Here is an 18,099-nt window from a genome sequence, read left to right as displayed (position 1 = left end):
GCCTGGTATTGTTTGTTTTTACATTGTCCCCACACAGGAACAGCACAGCTTCACTTATTTACCTGGTAAACACTAATCACACAGGATGCTTTGTAAGGTTATTCCTCACAGCGATTTTCCGTGAGCGGTCACTCAACACTCTGGTCATCAATGTTTCACTGGTCATGGTGAAATTGTCTATGTGTTTGGCCATCACAATCATTTTGGATGTGGTTTGGCTAACACGTGGTTTCATGGGATTTAGCAGATTGATTCCCACACCTTCTACCAGCCAGACGGACAGGGTGGGACTCCTCCCGAGAGAGTGTACTGCCGACGATGTCAAGGCATCCTGGCGAGTGGCAACATCATTCCCCTTAGAGAGGAGGGAACCTTCCCTGCCACTCACAATCAAACTCCATGTCTGGAACTCCAATTATAACTGATTTCATTCTAAACTAAAGCAAAGAGGGGGACTCCCTCATATTCTCATTAGCAGGTGATTCCAGAGAGTATGACTCTTCCAGAGAGTCCGTCCCTTATTTGATGATTAATGTTGGTATAAGACTGGTGTAAATGCAAATGGCCATAAATAGATCATAGGTCAGTGTGACAGTTTTCTACAGTGTGCAGTGATGTTGTATGACAGTCCTGGGGTTGACCAAGGTGCTTACGCCCAAGGAAGTGTTCACAGAACCCAGTGCCCACTGAGTGTCACTGACATCATAGCACATGTCATAGTTTGTCGCTCACAAATTGTCACTATTATGGAATCACCCAGTTCAACTATTTAGTGTCTCTAAACAGAGAAGTTCTTTGTGTGGTATTTTGATTCAGTTTATGGAAATGTAACATTTAGGGTTCCTAATGTATGACTGGCTCATATTACGTACAGTAAAACAGTGAACTTTGCAGTTATTGTTCAAACAGGCGTCATTGAAATCGAGATAAATTGGCAGTTTGGTTTAAAAACCCTGTGTCCTCCATGTAAGACATGAGTTGAGTAAAACGGTTGAGTCATTCCACCTTTGACCCATCACTCTGCATGATATGTGTAAAGATATTGTACTGCATGTCATTATAAAGACAGTGAAGCAGATGTCTTTAGTTTCCCTCGAAAACGGCCAGAAAAGACTGAGTAGTGGTGTGTCTAATGGACTGAAGACGATCGGTAATTCTAAGGGACATGTACTCTGCTGGAGACCAGTGTCTTCACAGTTGTTAAGTATGCAGTAGTCTCTCCGGGCACAACGGGATTCAGATGCAATCCAAATGTACATCTGGCAGACCTCTGGGAACACTGACGGACCACTTAGCTAGTAGCTATACTAGCTACTAGTTAACGTTAGGAGCTGGATTTTCCTGTCTTTGCAATTTGTTTGTTTGCGCTCGTTAGCATTTAGCTAAAAGCATCCATGAGAATTCACTATTACTTTTACCTTGTGTGCTATGCCGGTAATAATGTAAATCCCGGGGTGGCAGAAGAACGGTATGACGGTTTGAAAATCTGGATACCGCCCATGCCTAGTACAACCCTCTCCTTCTCTCCTCCTCTTCTCCTCCCCCCTACTGAGGGGTAGTTTCCACTGAACAAGGTGTGTGGTGAGGGTTGTTTCAAAAGTGTGGGTCATTATTGGGTGTGTGGTAGATAGAGGGCAGGGTGTGAAGTTCTCTGATACAGGTTGTCTCACATCGGCCAGTTTTAAGAGAACCGTTTGAGGAAGTAAATCAATCTTTGGAGGCCCAGGTCATCATAGAAAGGTCAAGTGTAAAGTTGTTGGGCATTTCTGGGGCTGATCAAAGTCAAATCGCTTATCGGCTCAAATGGATCGATATCACATTACCACAGTGGCCCCTGTCGGCATGCAGAGAGCGAGAGGGGCCGAGGAGGGCCAATGTCTGGCTGGACTGGAGGAAGCCAGGAATTAATTTCTGATGGACAGCGCTAATGTCTTTCAGACCAGGGCCTGGAGCTACAAAGCGTTCTCCGTAACACGAATGCTGTGTGGCAGGCATGCGACGAGCAAGACCATCTGTTAACCAGACACTCACGCACACACGCACACACACACAGGCACACTGTCAGAGGTGCCAAACGGATCGATTAGCAGACAAGGGGTGTGAGGAGCACAGTGGGGGGGTGGGTGGCAGGAAGACTCAGGGTCACAGGGAGATGGTGTCCCATTTCAGCACATGCTAAATCAGTTACCATCTCCACCACACAAAGCCCAGCCTCCTCACACAATCCACAAACCATCTCACTCAATCTAGATAATAAGTGGATGGTTTCCAATTACGGTAGTGTTCAACTGAAAGTTGATCGCGCCTCTCATATGAACCATACCAGCTCAAGGAAATGATTCCTGAAATGATTGCTATTTCTGGTCCATGTTTGTATCCTGTAAAGGATTGAACTGACCTTTTCAGACTATTCTGGATGTCAGGCGTGTGTTAGAGAGAGCTGGTCTGGTTTGATGTGAGCGGTGCCAAAGAGTTGGGGTTGTGTGTCAGTCAGCTGTGGATGAAGCATAATGTTACTGAACATGTACGTTTGATTGTAGCGAGCACATTGTATTGCTGCTACAATGGTGAGGACTACTGCCCGAGCTCTCTATTTGCAGGGTGTGGGTGTCTGTACAGTGTATCAGTATATCAGCCTCGACCTCTGCTCTTACCCAGAGATGCGCTCTAAGCCACAGAGCAGAGCACACTGTGCCGACCATATTAGAACACACTAATGCCTTCTCCCAGGCCTTAACCTGATACCCTGGCATGCTACAAAACAGACAGATTCTCTCTCCTCTGCCTCTATGCACATCTGGGATTCAGATTTTCCTGTTTGTCAACAAAGGCCTTCAAGAGACTGAAATTGAGCAGAAGGATTTTTGGGGTTTGGGGTTTTGAGCTGCCGTCTCTGCACGTTTCTGAATGCGTGATCATTCTGTACTGTACGAGGCCTGTTGTTATCCCTTTACAAGCTATGTGTTGGATGGATGAAACAGGACAGTACGGCTCTGTCCCTCCCTGGTCCTGGTTAGCTCCCTTGTGGCCACTGCTGGTTTATGAGGACAGAAAAGTGATGGCTAGCCTAACTTTGACTGGCAAAAATGTACTGGGTTGGAAGAAATGGTCAGACACAATTGAAAACAAATCAATAGAATCCCATCCTTGAGTTAGAGAGGACTTAAACAGATTGGATTTTTTTTTCCTCCCCTGAAAATGAGTGAATATGTAAAGGATGCACCCTCGCTGATTGTTCACTCTCAAAACAGTCTGGTAATAGACAATGCCCTACAATAATGTAGTGTTTAACCTAAAACCACATAATCCCGTACAGTACATGATGGATTTGAGTTGAGTTTGTGTCAGTGGGGAATTAGCCCCAAACAGAGCTAAATGTTTATTATGGGTGATTATTTCTCTGCTGATGTTCTCTCTCTCTCTCTCTCTCTCTCTCTGGGTGGTTGTTCTCTCTCTCTCTCTCTCTCTCTCTCTCTCTCTCTCTCTCTCTCACACTCTCTCTCTCTCTCTCTCTCTCTCTCTCTCTCTCTCTCTCTCTCTCTCTCACTCTCTCTCTCTCTCTCACACTCTCTCTCTCTCTCTCTCTGGTTGTGGTTCCTCTGATTGAATAGGCATCTCTGCATGTTAACTCCCTGTCTCCCCGGGACACTCAGCTTATTAACCTTATTACATACAGAAGCAAAACATCTCCTCCATCAATTCCTCCTCTATCTAATTCAAACACTCTCGCTTTTTCCTCTTCAAATTAGAGTCAGTGAAGAGGTATTAGACTACAACAAAGTGTAGGAGGAATTAGATTGTGGTACCCACAAGGACACACACACACACACACACACACACACACACACACACACACACACACACACACACAGTCATCAGTATCTCTTATTAAGGCGGTGTTTTATTAAGTTACCATTTTGCTGTCTCACTTCTCCCCCTGGAACTGTTCTATTTACACTGGCAGGAACAGCTCTTATTCTAAGGGGACTAATTTTGTCCAAAATACCCTGATTCTATTAACCCAGAAATGAGCCAAAATAGTCTTGTCTTTAGTGTCATACATTGGTGTTACCTGGTCGTGACTGTTGTGGTCTAGTTAACTATAATTTACTGTGATTCTCTGTGAAAGGAATATCATTCTCCTGACTACAGTTGTTCAGAAGCAGTAAAATACAGTGCCTTCAGAAAGCGTTCACACCCCTTGACTTTTTCTTCATTTTGCTGTGTTTACAGCCTGAATTTAGATTTTTTTTTGGTCTCTGGCCTACACACAATACACCATAATGTCAAGGTGGAAGTATGTTTTTTGACATTTTTACAAATGAATTAAAGATGAAAAGCTGAAATGTCAATACGTTTTCAACCCCTTTGTTATGGCAAGCCTAAATAAGTTCAGGAGTAAACATTTACTTAACAAGTCGCATAATAAGGTGCATGGACTTACTCTGTGTGAATAATGGTGATTAACATGATTTTTGAATGACTACCTCATCTCTGTACCCCACGCATACAATTATCTGTAAGGTCCCTCAGTCTAGCAGTGCATATCAAACACAGATTCAACCACAAAGATCAGGAAGGTTTTCCAATGCCTCACAAAGAAGGACATCTATTGTTAAATGGATTTAAAAAAAGTAAACATTGAATATCCCTTTGAGCATGGTGAAGTTATGAATCACACTTTGGATGGTGTATCAATACACCCAGACACTACAAAGATACAGGCGTCCTTCCTAACTCAGTTGCCGGAGAGGAAGGAAACCTCTCAGGGATTTCACCATGAGGCCAATGGTAACTTTAAATCAGTTACAGAGTTTAATGGCTGTGATAGGAGAAAACTGAGGATGGATCAACACCATTGTGGTTACTCCACAATACTAACCTAATTGACAGAGTGAAAAGGATGAAGCCTGTACAGAATAGAAAAAATATTCTAAAACATGCATCCTGTTTGCAACGAGCCACTAAAGTAACACTGCAGAAAATGTGGCAGAGCAATGTCCTGAATGCAAAATGTTAGGTTTGGGGCAAATACAACACATTACTACAGTTGTACCCTCTCTGTATTTTTAAGCATAGTGGTGGCTGCATCATGTTATGGGTATGCTTGTAATCATTAAGGACTGGGAAGTTTTTCATAAGATAAAACAAGAAACAGAATGGAGCTAAGTACAGACAACATCCTAGAGGAAAACCTGGTTCTGTCTGCTTTCCACCAGACACTGGGAGATTAATTCACATTTCAGCAGGAAAATATCAAGACCAAATCTACGCTGGAGTTGCTTACCAAGAAGACAGTGAATGTTCCTGAATAGCCGAGTTACAGTTTTGACTTAAATCTACTTGAAAATCTATGGCAAGACCTGAAAATGTTTGTCTAGCAATGATTAACAACCAATTTGACAGAGCTTCAAGAATTTTGAAAAGAATAATGGGCAAATGTTACTCAATCCAGGTGTGGAAAGCTCTTAGAGACTTACCCAGAAAGACTCCCAGCTGTAATCGCTGCCAAAGGTGCTTTAACAAAGTATTGACTCAGCATTGTGAACACTTACGTGAATTAAATATTTCTGTGTTTCATTTTCAGTAAATGTTTGAACATTTGTTAAAACATGTTTTCACTTTGTCATTCTGATGTATTGTGTGTAGATTTTGAATTCAGGCTTTACTTAATACTTTCTGAAGGCACTGTAACCATGGTGGAACCCCAAAATACTACCTTACAAGTATTGCACTGTATTTTCCTTTGGAAGGGGTATTTTCACTGCGGTTATATGAGTTACCTCATATTCCATATATAGGTTGGTAATCAGTGCTGGTTGTGCTATCTGGGCTGCGGATCAGCTCTGGGGTAAATAGATCCACGTGTCTGCTGGCTGTTTGACTGACAGCCTGTCACATCCTCTTTGCCATCGTACAGAGCGTGCTCAGATAGGATCTCTGGGAGTTAGGCTGGCCTGTCTTTGATCCACTGGGCCCGGGCTCAGCTCAGCCGGGCCAGCCTGACTATGGGTTGTAGTGTGTTCTTACTTTGGAGCTATGTATTTTCATGAGACAAGCGGTACTACTGATTGTGAGGCCTTTTCTCTCACTAGAAAGAACACATGGATTAGTGTGACAAATAATCAATCATTATTTCCTCACATAAAACTATAGGCAGATTTGTGAGTGTGTACCATTTTATTTGATTCAAATAAGATAAAAGCAGGGTTTTCTAAACTCGGTCCTCGAGACCCCAAGGGGTGCACGTTTAGTTTTTCACCCTAGCACTACACAGCTGATCATTTGAATCAGCTGTGTAGTGTTAGGGCAAAAACCAAACCGTGCACCCTTTGGGGTCCTGAGGTCCAAGTTTGGGAAACGCTGGATAAAAGGATATTTGACTTTATCTGATTCTGAGAAGGTTTGTGGGAGTTCTGTTTGCTTTTCTTCATCATTGCCCAGTGCGGATCTTCTCAGAACACATCTACATTATAATAACCTCTACCCGAACCTAACAACCATAGAATCCCTTCATAATTGTAGTTCCTGTGAGGACCTACAGCCTGGAGAAGGGTTTCCCTGCATAGAAAAGCATCAGAGCACAACCAGAGGCAGCATGGCTAGAGGGAGAAAAGGGCCTTGAGAAGAACCAGATTTATGCTCAGAACAGGTCCACGGACCAACTTACTATTGAGAGTTAGAATAGTAGAATGAATACACAAGATGCAATTAAAAAATTTGCCTGTGCATCAGCAGTTTTTCTCTTATGTCACTTACTGACATTCACTCACTCATGTCACCTAACATTGTTTAGATTGGTAAATGAGTCTAGCCACCTATCTAAACTTGTAATCATGGTCAAATGACCAACTGCGGGACCCCTTTGATTTTGTTAGTCATTCTCACTCAGATATCCTATTAAAAACTGCAAACATTTCTCTCTTCCCCATGGCAAAATGAGTAGAATTGTATGACATTAGTTAATACTGCAACGTATTTTCTATGCCCAGTGCTTCATTTGTAAATTGTCAGGTGCCGGAACAAAAAGTTTGTAGCCTAGGGTCCGGGAAGACCTTTTTTATGTATTTATACATCATTTTACATGACTGCAGACTTTGGCAGAATCTTTTTCAATGCCGAAAAATGTATTGAAATGACAGGCCACTTTGACACTGAAACTGAGATCATTAAAAACGTCTTGAATCCATCAATAGCCAAGGCCGAGGTGTGTGGAGACACACATATTGTACAATATGAGGAGGAAATTATAGTCCTAAACAAGCTTTCCAGTTTAACTGAATGATCCAATGATGCGCAGCTCACTCATCAGCGATGGCTGATGCCCTTGTGTCAAAAGCCTCTCTCTTGTTTTCCTTTGCAAAACAATGCTGTTTGCTCAATAAGCCTATTTGGAAGTTGGTAACATATTTGGTAGCCTAAAGGCAGATTAGTCTTCTCTTTTCAGCAGGAGCCATTTGCTTTCCAATCTGTGTTTTCCCACGATTGTATTTGCAATATTGCGAAATCCCTGTTTTGGCTGCATGCTATTCACTGACAGATTTGCCACATGTTCCCAACTGTAGGCATGGCCTGTTATTGGGCTACACACAATCCACAGCTAGACACATTTAAAAAAAAATACAAAATAAGCTATTGATCTTCTGTGACTAAATTATAGGCCTACTTCAGGTGTAGTCTTCTGAATTATTGCATTTCTTTCTGAACAGACAGCAGTAATTCTATAACTTCTTGGCAAATGTATTTCAATTCATCAGGGCTGCTGCCAGAACCTCCCGAACCCTTCCCGTGGCTATGAGTCCATAAGTACAACGCTGGAGAGATGAGTTGCAGGCTAATGTCTATCAGAGCAGAGAGAGGGAGAGCGATCATAGAAAGTAAATGGCATTCTAGTTCTGTGAGAGATACAGGCATGCTTCTCTCTCTCCCCACAGCAATGGACATGCATTTGTCTATAGGCTACAATGTTGTGCAATCCAAAAACCAAGGCCGGACTAACTCAAATCAATTCTTATCAGGCACGTTTTCACAATGTTTTTTAGGGGGAAGGGGAATTACAGAGGAGGCAACTCGAATTAACCCTGATTGCTTTTATTACATTTTTTACATTGCAAACAGTGAAAAAATAATTATGCCATGAGGGGTACCAGATCCTGGCAAATGGGTTCCTGGAAGGAAACATTCCAAAACTGAGAGGTGTCAGATCCTGTTCCGGCAGGATCCGGCTCAAATTAAGCACTGTCTACGCCCCATGGCAAAATGTGTAGAATTGCAGGAAATTAAGTGTATAAAACTTGTTTTTCTTTGCTGTCAAGAAGGGGGCTGTTCAAATGTTTTGCTCGCAAGGGCCCCCAAAAGGCTAGGACCGGCTCTGACTGCATGTGGGTATAGATGTGGGTACGCAGACCCATGAGCCACTGCGGCCCTCATGATGAGTTCAGATTTTTTTGTGGCCCCCATCAGTGTCAGAGTGCAGTGTAGTGCATCGGTGCATGGCAGCGCCAGCAGCTCTAGTTTAGGGGCAGGGGTGGCATAAACATGAAGATCTCCCCTCCCGTCTCTCTGCGGCACTGCATCAGAGCTGGAGGCCCGGCCGGCAGGAAACAGATAACTTTGATCAGGGTCTGCATGTGGCCAGCCGCAGCGCAAAAATTTGGATTTTCCCCCTACATTTTTTTCATGCCTCCAATTCCTCTGAGCTTAGATCTGCTCTGTTTGAAGATTACCGTGGTCATAGTAGTTTTGGGTGGATGTGTGTGTATATATGTCTAGTGTTTGATCATTGTGTAGTATTTTGTGTTTCAAAGAGTTTTTTTGCATACTGCCTAGTGTGTAGACAAATGTGCGCTTATCTAAACTACTTAAGAGCATCTGCACACTGTATTTGTAATCCGCTCTGTATTGATTTTGATGTTTCCTTCTCGCTGATGTGTGTCGATCCTTCTGTTGATGCTTCTCTCTAGGTGAGCGGCCATACCAGTGTCCTTACTGTGACAAAGCATTCAGCAAGAATGATGGACTGAAGATGCACATTCGCACACACACTCGGGTAAGTCTCTTTTCCACACCCACTTCTACCACACACTCTCTCCTCTCTTTGTTCCAGGAACAGTTTGAGGTGTTGGTGTTTCTCTGCCACATGGAATTGGTTAGATTTCCCTTTACCTCCTTCTCCTCCTCTTTCCATCCTCACACCCCTACGCGTGTGTGTGTATTCACACATGTATATCTCTGTATGTATTTGAGTGTAAAAACCAGTCATGAAAGCCAAGGAATAGTGATGGTGATAGTGATGGAAATGTATACAGTTACATATCACAATATCAGGTTTGTACAATATTATATCAATTCATTTGACTCCCAAGTCCCCAGTTTCTTTTTTGCTACTGCAGGTAGTTATCTAGCGCTATTCGGTTGTACCTGAACCAAAACTCTGATATTTTTCATTCTATAGCTTGTTCTCCATCTTCTTTTTAAATAGTGAGCCAACATGTTTTCAACGCTTTTATTTAATGACTGATCAAAACTCGTTTATTCATTGCTCTCTCTTGTCTCTCTGTAGTAGACATTGTGAGCAATATGTTTGGAACATCAAATTGCAACAAAATTGCAGTATAGAATCTAGGGCTGACCCCATTTAGTTGACTGGTCGGTAGAAATGGTAAGATATATTGGTGTAACCTACAAAGCTGGTGTAGCCTATTACCAGCAACTTCAGGAGTGTAATGGCAAAATCTGCGAAGGCCAGCAGCAGCGGGAGGAGGGGGGTCGGGAATATATATTTTTTCTGGTTAGGCTATCTTGATCTCTGGCTCCCTCTTGAGTCATTTGTGTGTCTTAGTTATTTAATCAAACAGCGTGCTTAAAACATCAGACAAGTTTAGTACGTATAGTTGATTTTATAAAAACACATAGGGTGTGTCTAAAAATGGAAAAATAGATATTTAAACATTTTGACCAATTGATTGGTTGAAAGAAAAAATGACTCGATTGACTAATATTTTTTTGAGGGGTAAGTGACAGCCCTAATCGAATCACAATACATATCGTATCGTGATAATATCGTATTGTGAGGTCCCTGGCAATTCCCAACCCTACCAAGGAATAACAGTAACATTCTGGATCTGTTTTCGTTGAGAGCTGATTTTGCTGCCGGATGTTTTTAACCACCAAATGAGCTAGGAAATAACTTCTTACTATGACATGACTTACGGTGTTATTCCATAAGTCACATGAAATATCCTTAAACATACTTTTCTGTTTTTATGTAGGAACATCTACACATGCTACTGTGTTTATATTTGCAATTGTGTGTGTCTAAGATACACTACATGACCTAAAGTGTGCGGACACCTGCTTGTCAAACATCTCATTCCAAAATCATGGGCATTAATATGGAGTTGGTCAACCATTTGCTGCTATAACAGCCTCCACTCTTCTGGAAAGGATTTCCACGAGATGTTGGAACATTGCTGTGAGGACTTGCTTCCATTCAGCCACAAGAGCATTAGTGAGGTCAGGCATTGACCACAGATTTGGAAGCACAGAATCGTCTTGAATGTACAGTTGAAGTCGGAAGTTTACGTACACTTTAGTTGGAGTCATTAAAACTCGTTTTTCAACCACTCCACAAATTTCTTGTTAACACACTATAGTTTTGGCAAGTCAGTTAGAACATCTCCTTTGTGCATGACACAAGTAATTTTTCCAACAATTGTTTACAGACAGATTATTTCACTTATAATTCACTGTATCACAATTCCACTGGGTCAGAAGTTTACATACACTTTTTTGACTGTGCCTTTAAACAGCTTGGAAAATTCTAGAAAATGATGTCATGCCTTTAGAAGCTTCTAATAGGTTAATTGACATAATTTGAGTCAATTGGAGGTGTACCTGTGGCTATATTTCAAGACCTACCTTCAAACTCAGTGCCTCTTTGCTTGACTTAATGGCAAAATCAAAATAAATCAGCCAAGACCTCAGAAAACAAATTGTAGACCTCCACAAGTCTGGTTCATCCTTGGGAGCAATTTCCAAACGCCTGAAGGTACCACGCTCATCTATACAAACAATAGTATGCAAGTATAAACACCATGGGACCACGCAGCCGTCATACCGCTCAGGAAGGAGATGCGGTCTGAGATTCCTAGAGATTCGTACTTTGGTGCGAAAAGTGCAAATGATTCCCAGAACAACAGCAAAGGATCTTGTGAAGATGCTGGCGGAAACCGGTACAAAAGCATCTATATCCACAGTAAAACGAGTCCTATATCAACATAACCTGAAAGGCCGCTCAGCAAGGAAGAAGCCACTGCTCCAAAACCGCCATAAAAAGCCAGACTACGGTTTGCAACTGCACATGGGGACAAAGGTCGTACTTTTTGGAGAAATTTCCTCTGGTCTGATGAAACAAAAGTAACACTGTTTGGCCATAATGACCATCGTTATGTTTGGAGGAAAAGTGGGAGGCTTGCAAGCCAAATAACACCATTGTGAAGCACGGGGGTGGTAGCATCATGTTGTGGGGGTGCTTTGCTGCAGGAGGGACTGGTGCACTTCACAAAATAGATGGCATCATGAGGAGGGAAAATGATATGGACATATTGAAGCAACATCTCAAGACACCGGTCAGGAAGTTAAAGCTTGGTTGCAAATGGGTTTTCCAAATGGTCAATGACCCCACGCATACTTCCAAAGTTGTGGCAAAATGGCTTAAAACCTCTAGTGACACCCCATCCCATGAACGGGACCGTTGTCATCATCTGACACTAATTAGCATAACACAACGGACATAAATATTCCTAGAAAATATTCCTATTCATGAAAATCAGAAATGAAATATATTGAGACACAGCTTAGGCGTTTGTTAATCACCCTGTCATCTCAGATTTTCAAAATATGCTTTACAGCCAAAGCTAGACAGGCATTTGTGTAAATTTATCAATAGCCTAGCATAGCATTTTGTCCAGCTAGCAGCAGGTAACTTGGTCACGGAAATCAGAAAAGCAATCAAATTAAATCGTTTACCTTTGATGAGCTTCGGATGTTTTCACTCAAGAGACTCCCAGTTAGATAGCAAATGTTCCTTTTTTCCAAAAATATTATTTTTGTAGACGAAATAGCTCTGTTTGTTCTTCACGTTCGCTGAGAAATCGACCGGAAATTGCGGTCACTACAACGCCGAAAAATATTCCAATTAGCTCCATAATATCGACAGAAACATGGCAAACGTTGTTTTTAATCAATCCTCAAGGTGTTTTTCAAATATCTATTTGATAATATATCAACCGGGACTGGTGGCTTCTTAGTAGGAGAGAGAGAAACAATGGCCGCATTTGTCCTTTACGCACCAAACACTATGAGAGACTTCAGCTGACCACTGACGCAATGTTGACGTTCGGGCTCATTTTTCAAAATAAAAGCCTGAAACTATGTATTGTGACACTAGACACATTAGGGAAGCCATAGAAAAAGGAATCTGGTTGATATCTCATTCACTACTCAATAGGGACGCATAGGAACGCAGAGCCTTCTAAATAAGAGTCCCTTCCTGATTGGATTTTTCTCAGGCTTTCACCTGCAACATCAGTTCTGTTATACTCACAGACAATATTTTTACAGTTTTGGAAACTTTAGAATGTTTTCTATCCTAAGCTGTCAATTATATGCATATTCTAGCATCTTGTCCTGACAAAATATCCCGTTTACTACGGGAACGTTATTTTTCCAAAAATGAAAATACTGCCCCCTAGTCACAAAAGGTTAAGGACAACAAAGTCAAGGTATTGGAGTGGCCATCACAAAGCCCTGACCTCAATCCTATAGGAAATTTGTGTGCAGAACTGAAAAAGCGTGTGCGAGCAAGGAGGCCTACAAACCTGACTCAGTCACACCAGCTCTGTCAGGAGGAATGGGCCAAAATTCACCCAACTTATTGTGGGAAGCTTGTAGAAGGCTACCCGAAATGTTTGACCCAAGTTAAACAATGTAAAGGCAGTGCTACCAAATACTAATTGAGTGTATGTAAACTTCTGACCCACTTGGAATGTGATGAAAGAAATAAAATCTGAAATAAGTAATTCTCTCTACTATTATTCTGACATTTCACATTCTTAAAATAAAGTGGTGATCCTAACTGACCTAAAACCGGGAACTTTTACTAGGATTAAATGTCAGGAATTGTGAAAAACTGAGTTTAAATGTATTTGGCTAAGGTGTATGTAAACTTCTGTCTTCAACTGTATGCTGTAGCGTTAATATTTCCCTTCACTGGAACTAAGAGGCCTAGCCTGTACCATGAAAAACAGCCCCAGACCGTTATTCCTCCACCACCAAACTTTACTGTTGGCACTATGCATTCGGGCAGGTTGCATTGTCCTGGCATTGGCCAAACACAGATTAGTCCGTCAGGCTTCCAGATGGCGAAGCATGTTTCATCACTCCAAAGAACGCATTTTCACTGCTACAGAGTCCAATGACGGCAAGCTTTACACCACTCCAGCCGACGCTGGACATTGATGTGTTGATCTTAAGCTTGTGTGCGGCTGCTCAGCCATGGAAACCCATTTCATGAAGCTCTCGATGAACAGTCCTTGTGCTACATATTGCTTCCAGACGTAGTTTGAAACTTGGTAGTGAGTGTTGTAACCGAGGACAGATTATTTTTATGCGCTACGCGCTTCAGCACTCGGGCGTTCCCGTTCTGTCAGTTTGTGTGGCTTACCACTTTACCCTTTGAGCCGTTGTTGCTCCTAGACTGTTCCACTTCACAATAACAGAACATACAGTTGACTGGGGCAGCTTTAGCAGGGCTGACATTTGACGAACTGACTTGTTGGAAAGGTGGCATCCTATGACGGTGCCACGTTGAAAGTCACTGAGCTCTTCAGTAAGGCCATTCTACTGCCAATGTTTGTCTATGGAGATTGCATGGCGGTGCGCTCAATTTTATACACCTGTCAGCAACGGGTGTGGCTGAAATAGCCAATTCCACTCATTTGAAGTGATGTTCACATACTTTTGTGTATATATGGTGTACCAGTCCCAGGTGTCCATAAATGCTTATCTACCCATCTCCAGCGATACGCTTTAGTTGATCTGCTTCATGCTCAGCCAAGCTGTAGAACCTAACACCCAGGAATAGAGGTTCACACACCTCTGCCAGGCACCCAGGAATAGAGGTTCACACACCTCTGCCAGGCAGCCAGGAATAGAGAGGAGTTGTCTTGCCAGTCAGTGTCTCGCTCTGAAAACATGAAAGCTGAAGGACTTTTTTTTTCCATGAGGAGATTCCAGGACACTCACGTAGGCTTCTCCCACAGTTTTTTTTTTTTTAAGTCTGGGGAGGATAATGATTACTACTTAGAGCTGTATAAGGTGGACTAGAATACATCCACATGTAATAGCAATCTCACAGCAGACACTGAGCACAGTTTGAAAGACTGTGATTGGGTTCCTGACTGTACATTGTGAGGACATGACAGGTGTCGTTAGTGTTGATACGATGAGCATGTAAATGTACACTGACTCAGAGCTTGGACCAAGCTGCTCAGGGTGGGGAGAGGAAGAGCATGGTCACCCTGCTCTCTCATGAGGTCATTTCCTGCCCGTGCCTCTGCACTACTTCTCTACCCACTGAAGTTCTCCACCTAATCACCGCTTTCCATGAGATGTGTGTGTGTGTGTGTGTGTGTGTGTGTGTGTGTGTGTGTGTGTGTGGCCATGGTACTGTATATTTATGTACAAGTATTTATTTATGACTTTTTACATGATCGTTAATTCATACGAGTATGCCCTGTCGGTTTTGTTGACACGTTTCAAGTACATTTCCTGTTTGCTCAAGCACACATCAGTACGTTGCACTCTATGAACCTGGACTGCAGGTACAGTATAAAGCTTCTGACCTAAAATAGTACAGTGGAAACAGGCAGCTGGTGGCACAGGGACACTCCTATCAGCTCCTATTCTCTAGCGAGGACTTGATGAAACATTCATGTTTGAATTGAGAGATGGCTTTGTGTGTCCCCGGCTCTGTCTTTGCTCAGAGCACCGTGACTGCAGTAGTGAAATATGGGCTGAGCTGACACACAGCAGAGAGCTGGACGATGAAGTCACCCCTCAGTAGAACAAATGCCATTTGGCTGAAGGAGCTCCAGCTCAGTGTTAATGTATAGTTTAGAGATGGATCTGTTTAGAGTTGTGTGTTTATCCCACATAGCAAACCATCGGCAACTACAATAGAACACATGTGATTCGTATAAAGCGTCTGACATGTTGCCTGGTCAGAGATTTTTTTATTAATCTCTTTAAGTTTCTCTGATGGTGACAAGAGTGATCTGACTGTAAACACACTGATTAAAATTCCACTGGTTCCCTCTGTGGGGGTGCCTGTTTGATTTTGTTTGACTTTGGCCCAGAGTTCTGAAGTTCCATCAGAATCTTCCAAGCTCCTCTGTTTTCAGTTTGGAAACCTCTGAACGGGTTTTACTGTAACACTTTTTCATTGGTCAGTTATAGCTGGTCCCTATTGGTCCAATATAGCAGTCTCTGATTGGTTCATCACAGCATTAAGTGAACGGACCAGTTTAGATGGGTATTAGCAATACGGCAGTTGCTCCACCTTGCCCTCTAGTAGGCTAGGCGGAAGCATCACCATATTGCTAATTACCTACAATTCTTTCAAAGCCATAAGAAGTGCCTAGGGGTATATGGGTTTGATTTTGGATTGGATTACAGAGGATGTTGGTTTAGAGATGGCCATTGACCACGTTTGATATGAAATGTGATCCTACTGGATCTCTTAGAGTACATAAACAGAGCTTTATCCCTCCATTCATAACCCCGCTGGCTCCTGACTGGACAGATTCAGAGATGAGCCAATCAGAGGGTCAGGTTGAATGTCACAAGGGTGAACATCTGCCGAAGAGCAGATACAGATGTTACTGGGGGTCACAGTGATGCATTCTGGGTCCTCTACATCACCCCTATACATCTGTGTGTTTTCTTGACCTCTGAATTTGAACCTTTTTTGGTTTTCTGTATGTCATTCAGGAGGAAGTTTTCCCCTGAGTGTGAAAGTGATGCTTTATTAGAAAAGTGATACCAATTAAACTAGCAGGTTTATCTGGCGGTTTACAATACACAAACCGTCACTTATGTTCTGGTTTGGTCTCCACACCCAAGTTACTCACACACCCACACACACTGTTAGGCGTCTCTCGTTTTCTTTCTCACTCACACTCACACTCACACTCATACACACTCACTCATATACACACACTCACAGACATATGCATTGAACCTGATCTTTACCTCCGGTTGTATCCTGTGTCATTGGCCACTCCTTGTCCCGCCCACATGATAGCTCTTTTCCCAGGACCCTTACTTCCTGTATTCACCCGGTTCCCATGACAACTGTGCACTAAATGGGTAGAGACTTTGCTATCAGTGAGTCTTGTCAAAAAGAGCCACAGATTGACTGTCCACCCAGAAAATCACGCACACACACACACAAAACACACACCCCCACAGAGCGATAGGAGCTTTTGAGTGACACCCAGACAGGCCTCTGAAAGGCACAGAGGAAATGTTCTTTGGTAAACTGATGAGGTGTGGAGAAGAGGGTGATATCCTACAGCCCCAGTGAGCCGGCGCACTGGTACATGTTCAAAGGGCTTTTCTGTGCCGTGTTTTCTTACGCTTTAGAGGGATCCATGTGTTCCTTATGGCCCCATACGCTTGCCATTTCCTCCCTACTGCAGGGGCTGTACAAGCTCTCATTTCATATCTTCATAAACTCACTAGGGGGGCGGTGGGGTTTGAAGTGAGAGGATATGAGGGTGTGTGTGTGATTGTGGGTGTCCATTATTGTGTGAGAGTCCATGTCTCTGTTTGAGTACAGTATTTGTGTATAGTATACGGGTTGGCTGTGTGTTGAGAGGTGAACTGTCTGTAAGTGTGCGTTTGTTTGTGTGTCCCTGCAGGAGAAGCCATATAAATGCAGTGAATGTAACAAGGCCTTCAGTCAGAAGAGAGGTCTGGACGAACACATGAGGACCCACACCGGAGAGAAACCCTTCCAGTGTGATGTAAGTTCTGGGCCTTTGAAGTTGCTCCGCCGTTTCCTGATTGCTAAGTAAAAGACGCATAACCAAAACTTAAGAACGGGAAGCATAGAAATTGCGCACATAGAACAGATCTACCACTTCTTAGACTTGCTTTCAAGTAGAATTATAGATCTATAAATCACATTTCAATGTGAATTTGGTCAGGTGGCACCAAAAGTTACATATTTCCACTTTAACCATAACTCCAAATGGTGTGGGGATACAGTACCAGTCTATTTTTATTTAATTTTTTTACTATTTTCTACATTATAGAATAATAGTGGAGACATCAAAACTGTGAAATACATATGGAATCATGTATTAGCCAAAAAAGTGTTAAACAAATCAAAATATATTTGAGATTCTTCAAAGTAGCCACTCTTTGCCTTGATGACAGCTTTGCACACTCTTGGCATTCTCTCAACCAGCTTCACCTGGAATGCTTTTCCAACCGTCTTGAAGGAGTTCCCACATATGCTGAGCACTTGTGGCTGCTTTTCCTTCACTCTGCGGTCCAACTCATCCCAAACCATCTCAATTTGGTTGAGATCGGGTGATTGTGGAGACCAGGTCATCTGATGCAGCACTCCATCACTCTCCTTCTTGGTCAAATAGCCCTTCCACAACCTGGAGGTGTGTTGGGTCATTGTCCTGTTGAAAGACAAATGATAGTCCCACTAAGTGCAAACCAGATGGGATGGTGTATCGCTGTAGAATGTTGTGTTAGCCATGCTGGTTGTGTGCCTTCTAAATAAATCACAGACAGTGTCACAAGTAAAGCACCCCCACACCATCACACCTCATCCTCCATGCTTTACGGGGGGAACCACACATGCGGAAATCTGTTCACCTACTCTGTGTCTCACAAAGACACGGCGGTTGCAACCAAAAATCTCAAATCTGGACTCATCAGACAAAAGGACAGATTTCCACCGGTCTAAAGTACATAGCTTTTATTTCTTGGCCCAAGCAAGTCTCTTATTCTTATTGG

General features: G+C 42.7%; 1 protein-coding gene across 1 annotated transcript in view; it reads left to right on the top strand.

The window, feature by feature from the left end:
* Positions 1-18,099, top strand: part of LOC115145098 (PR domain containing 5) — a 64,623-nt gene that overhangs the window by 42,942 nt on the left and 3,582 nt on the right. The window contains exons 14-15 of the mRNA XM_029686358.2: positions 8,964-9,049; positions 16,986-17,090. Of these exons, the coding sequence (XP_029542218.1) occupies positions 8,964-9,049; positions 16,986-17,090 (191 nt within the window). The remainder of the gene's footprint in view (positions 1-8,963; positions 9,050-16,985; positions 17,091-18,099) is intronic.

This window comes from Oncorhynchus nerka, linkage group LG17 (genome assembly GCF_034236695.1).
Source record: "Oncorhynchus nerka isolate Pitt River linkage group LG17, Oner_Uvic_2.0, whole genome shotgun sequence".
In the NCBI taxonomy this organism is placed as follows: Eukaryota; Metazoa; Chordata; class Actinopteri; order Salmoniformes; family Salmonidae; genus Oncorhynchus; species Oncorhynchus nerka.
Note: the sequence above shows the minus strand (reverse complement) of the source record. Positions and strands in the feature narration are given on the sequence as shown.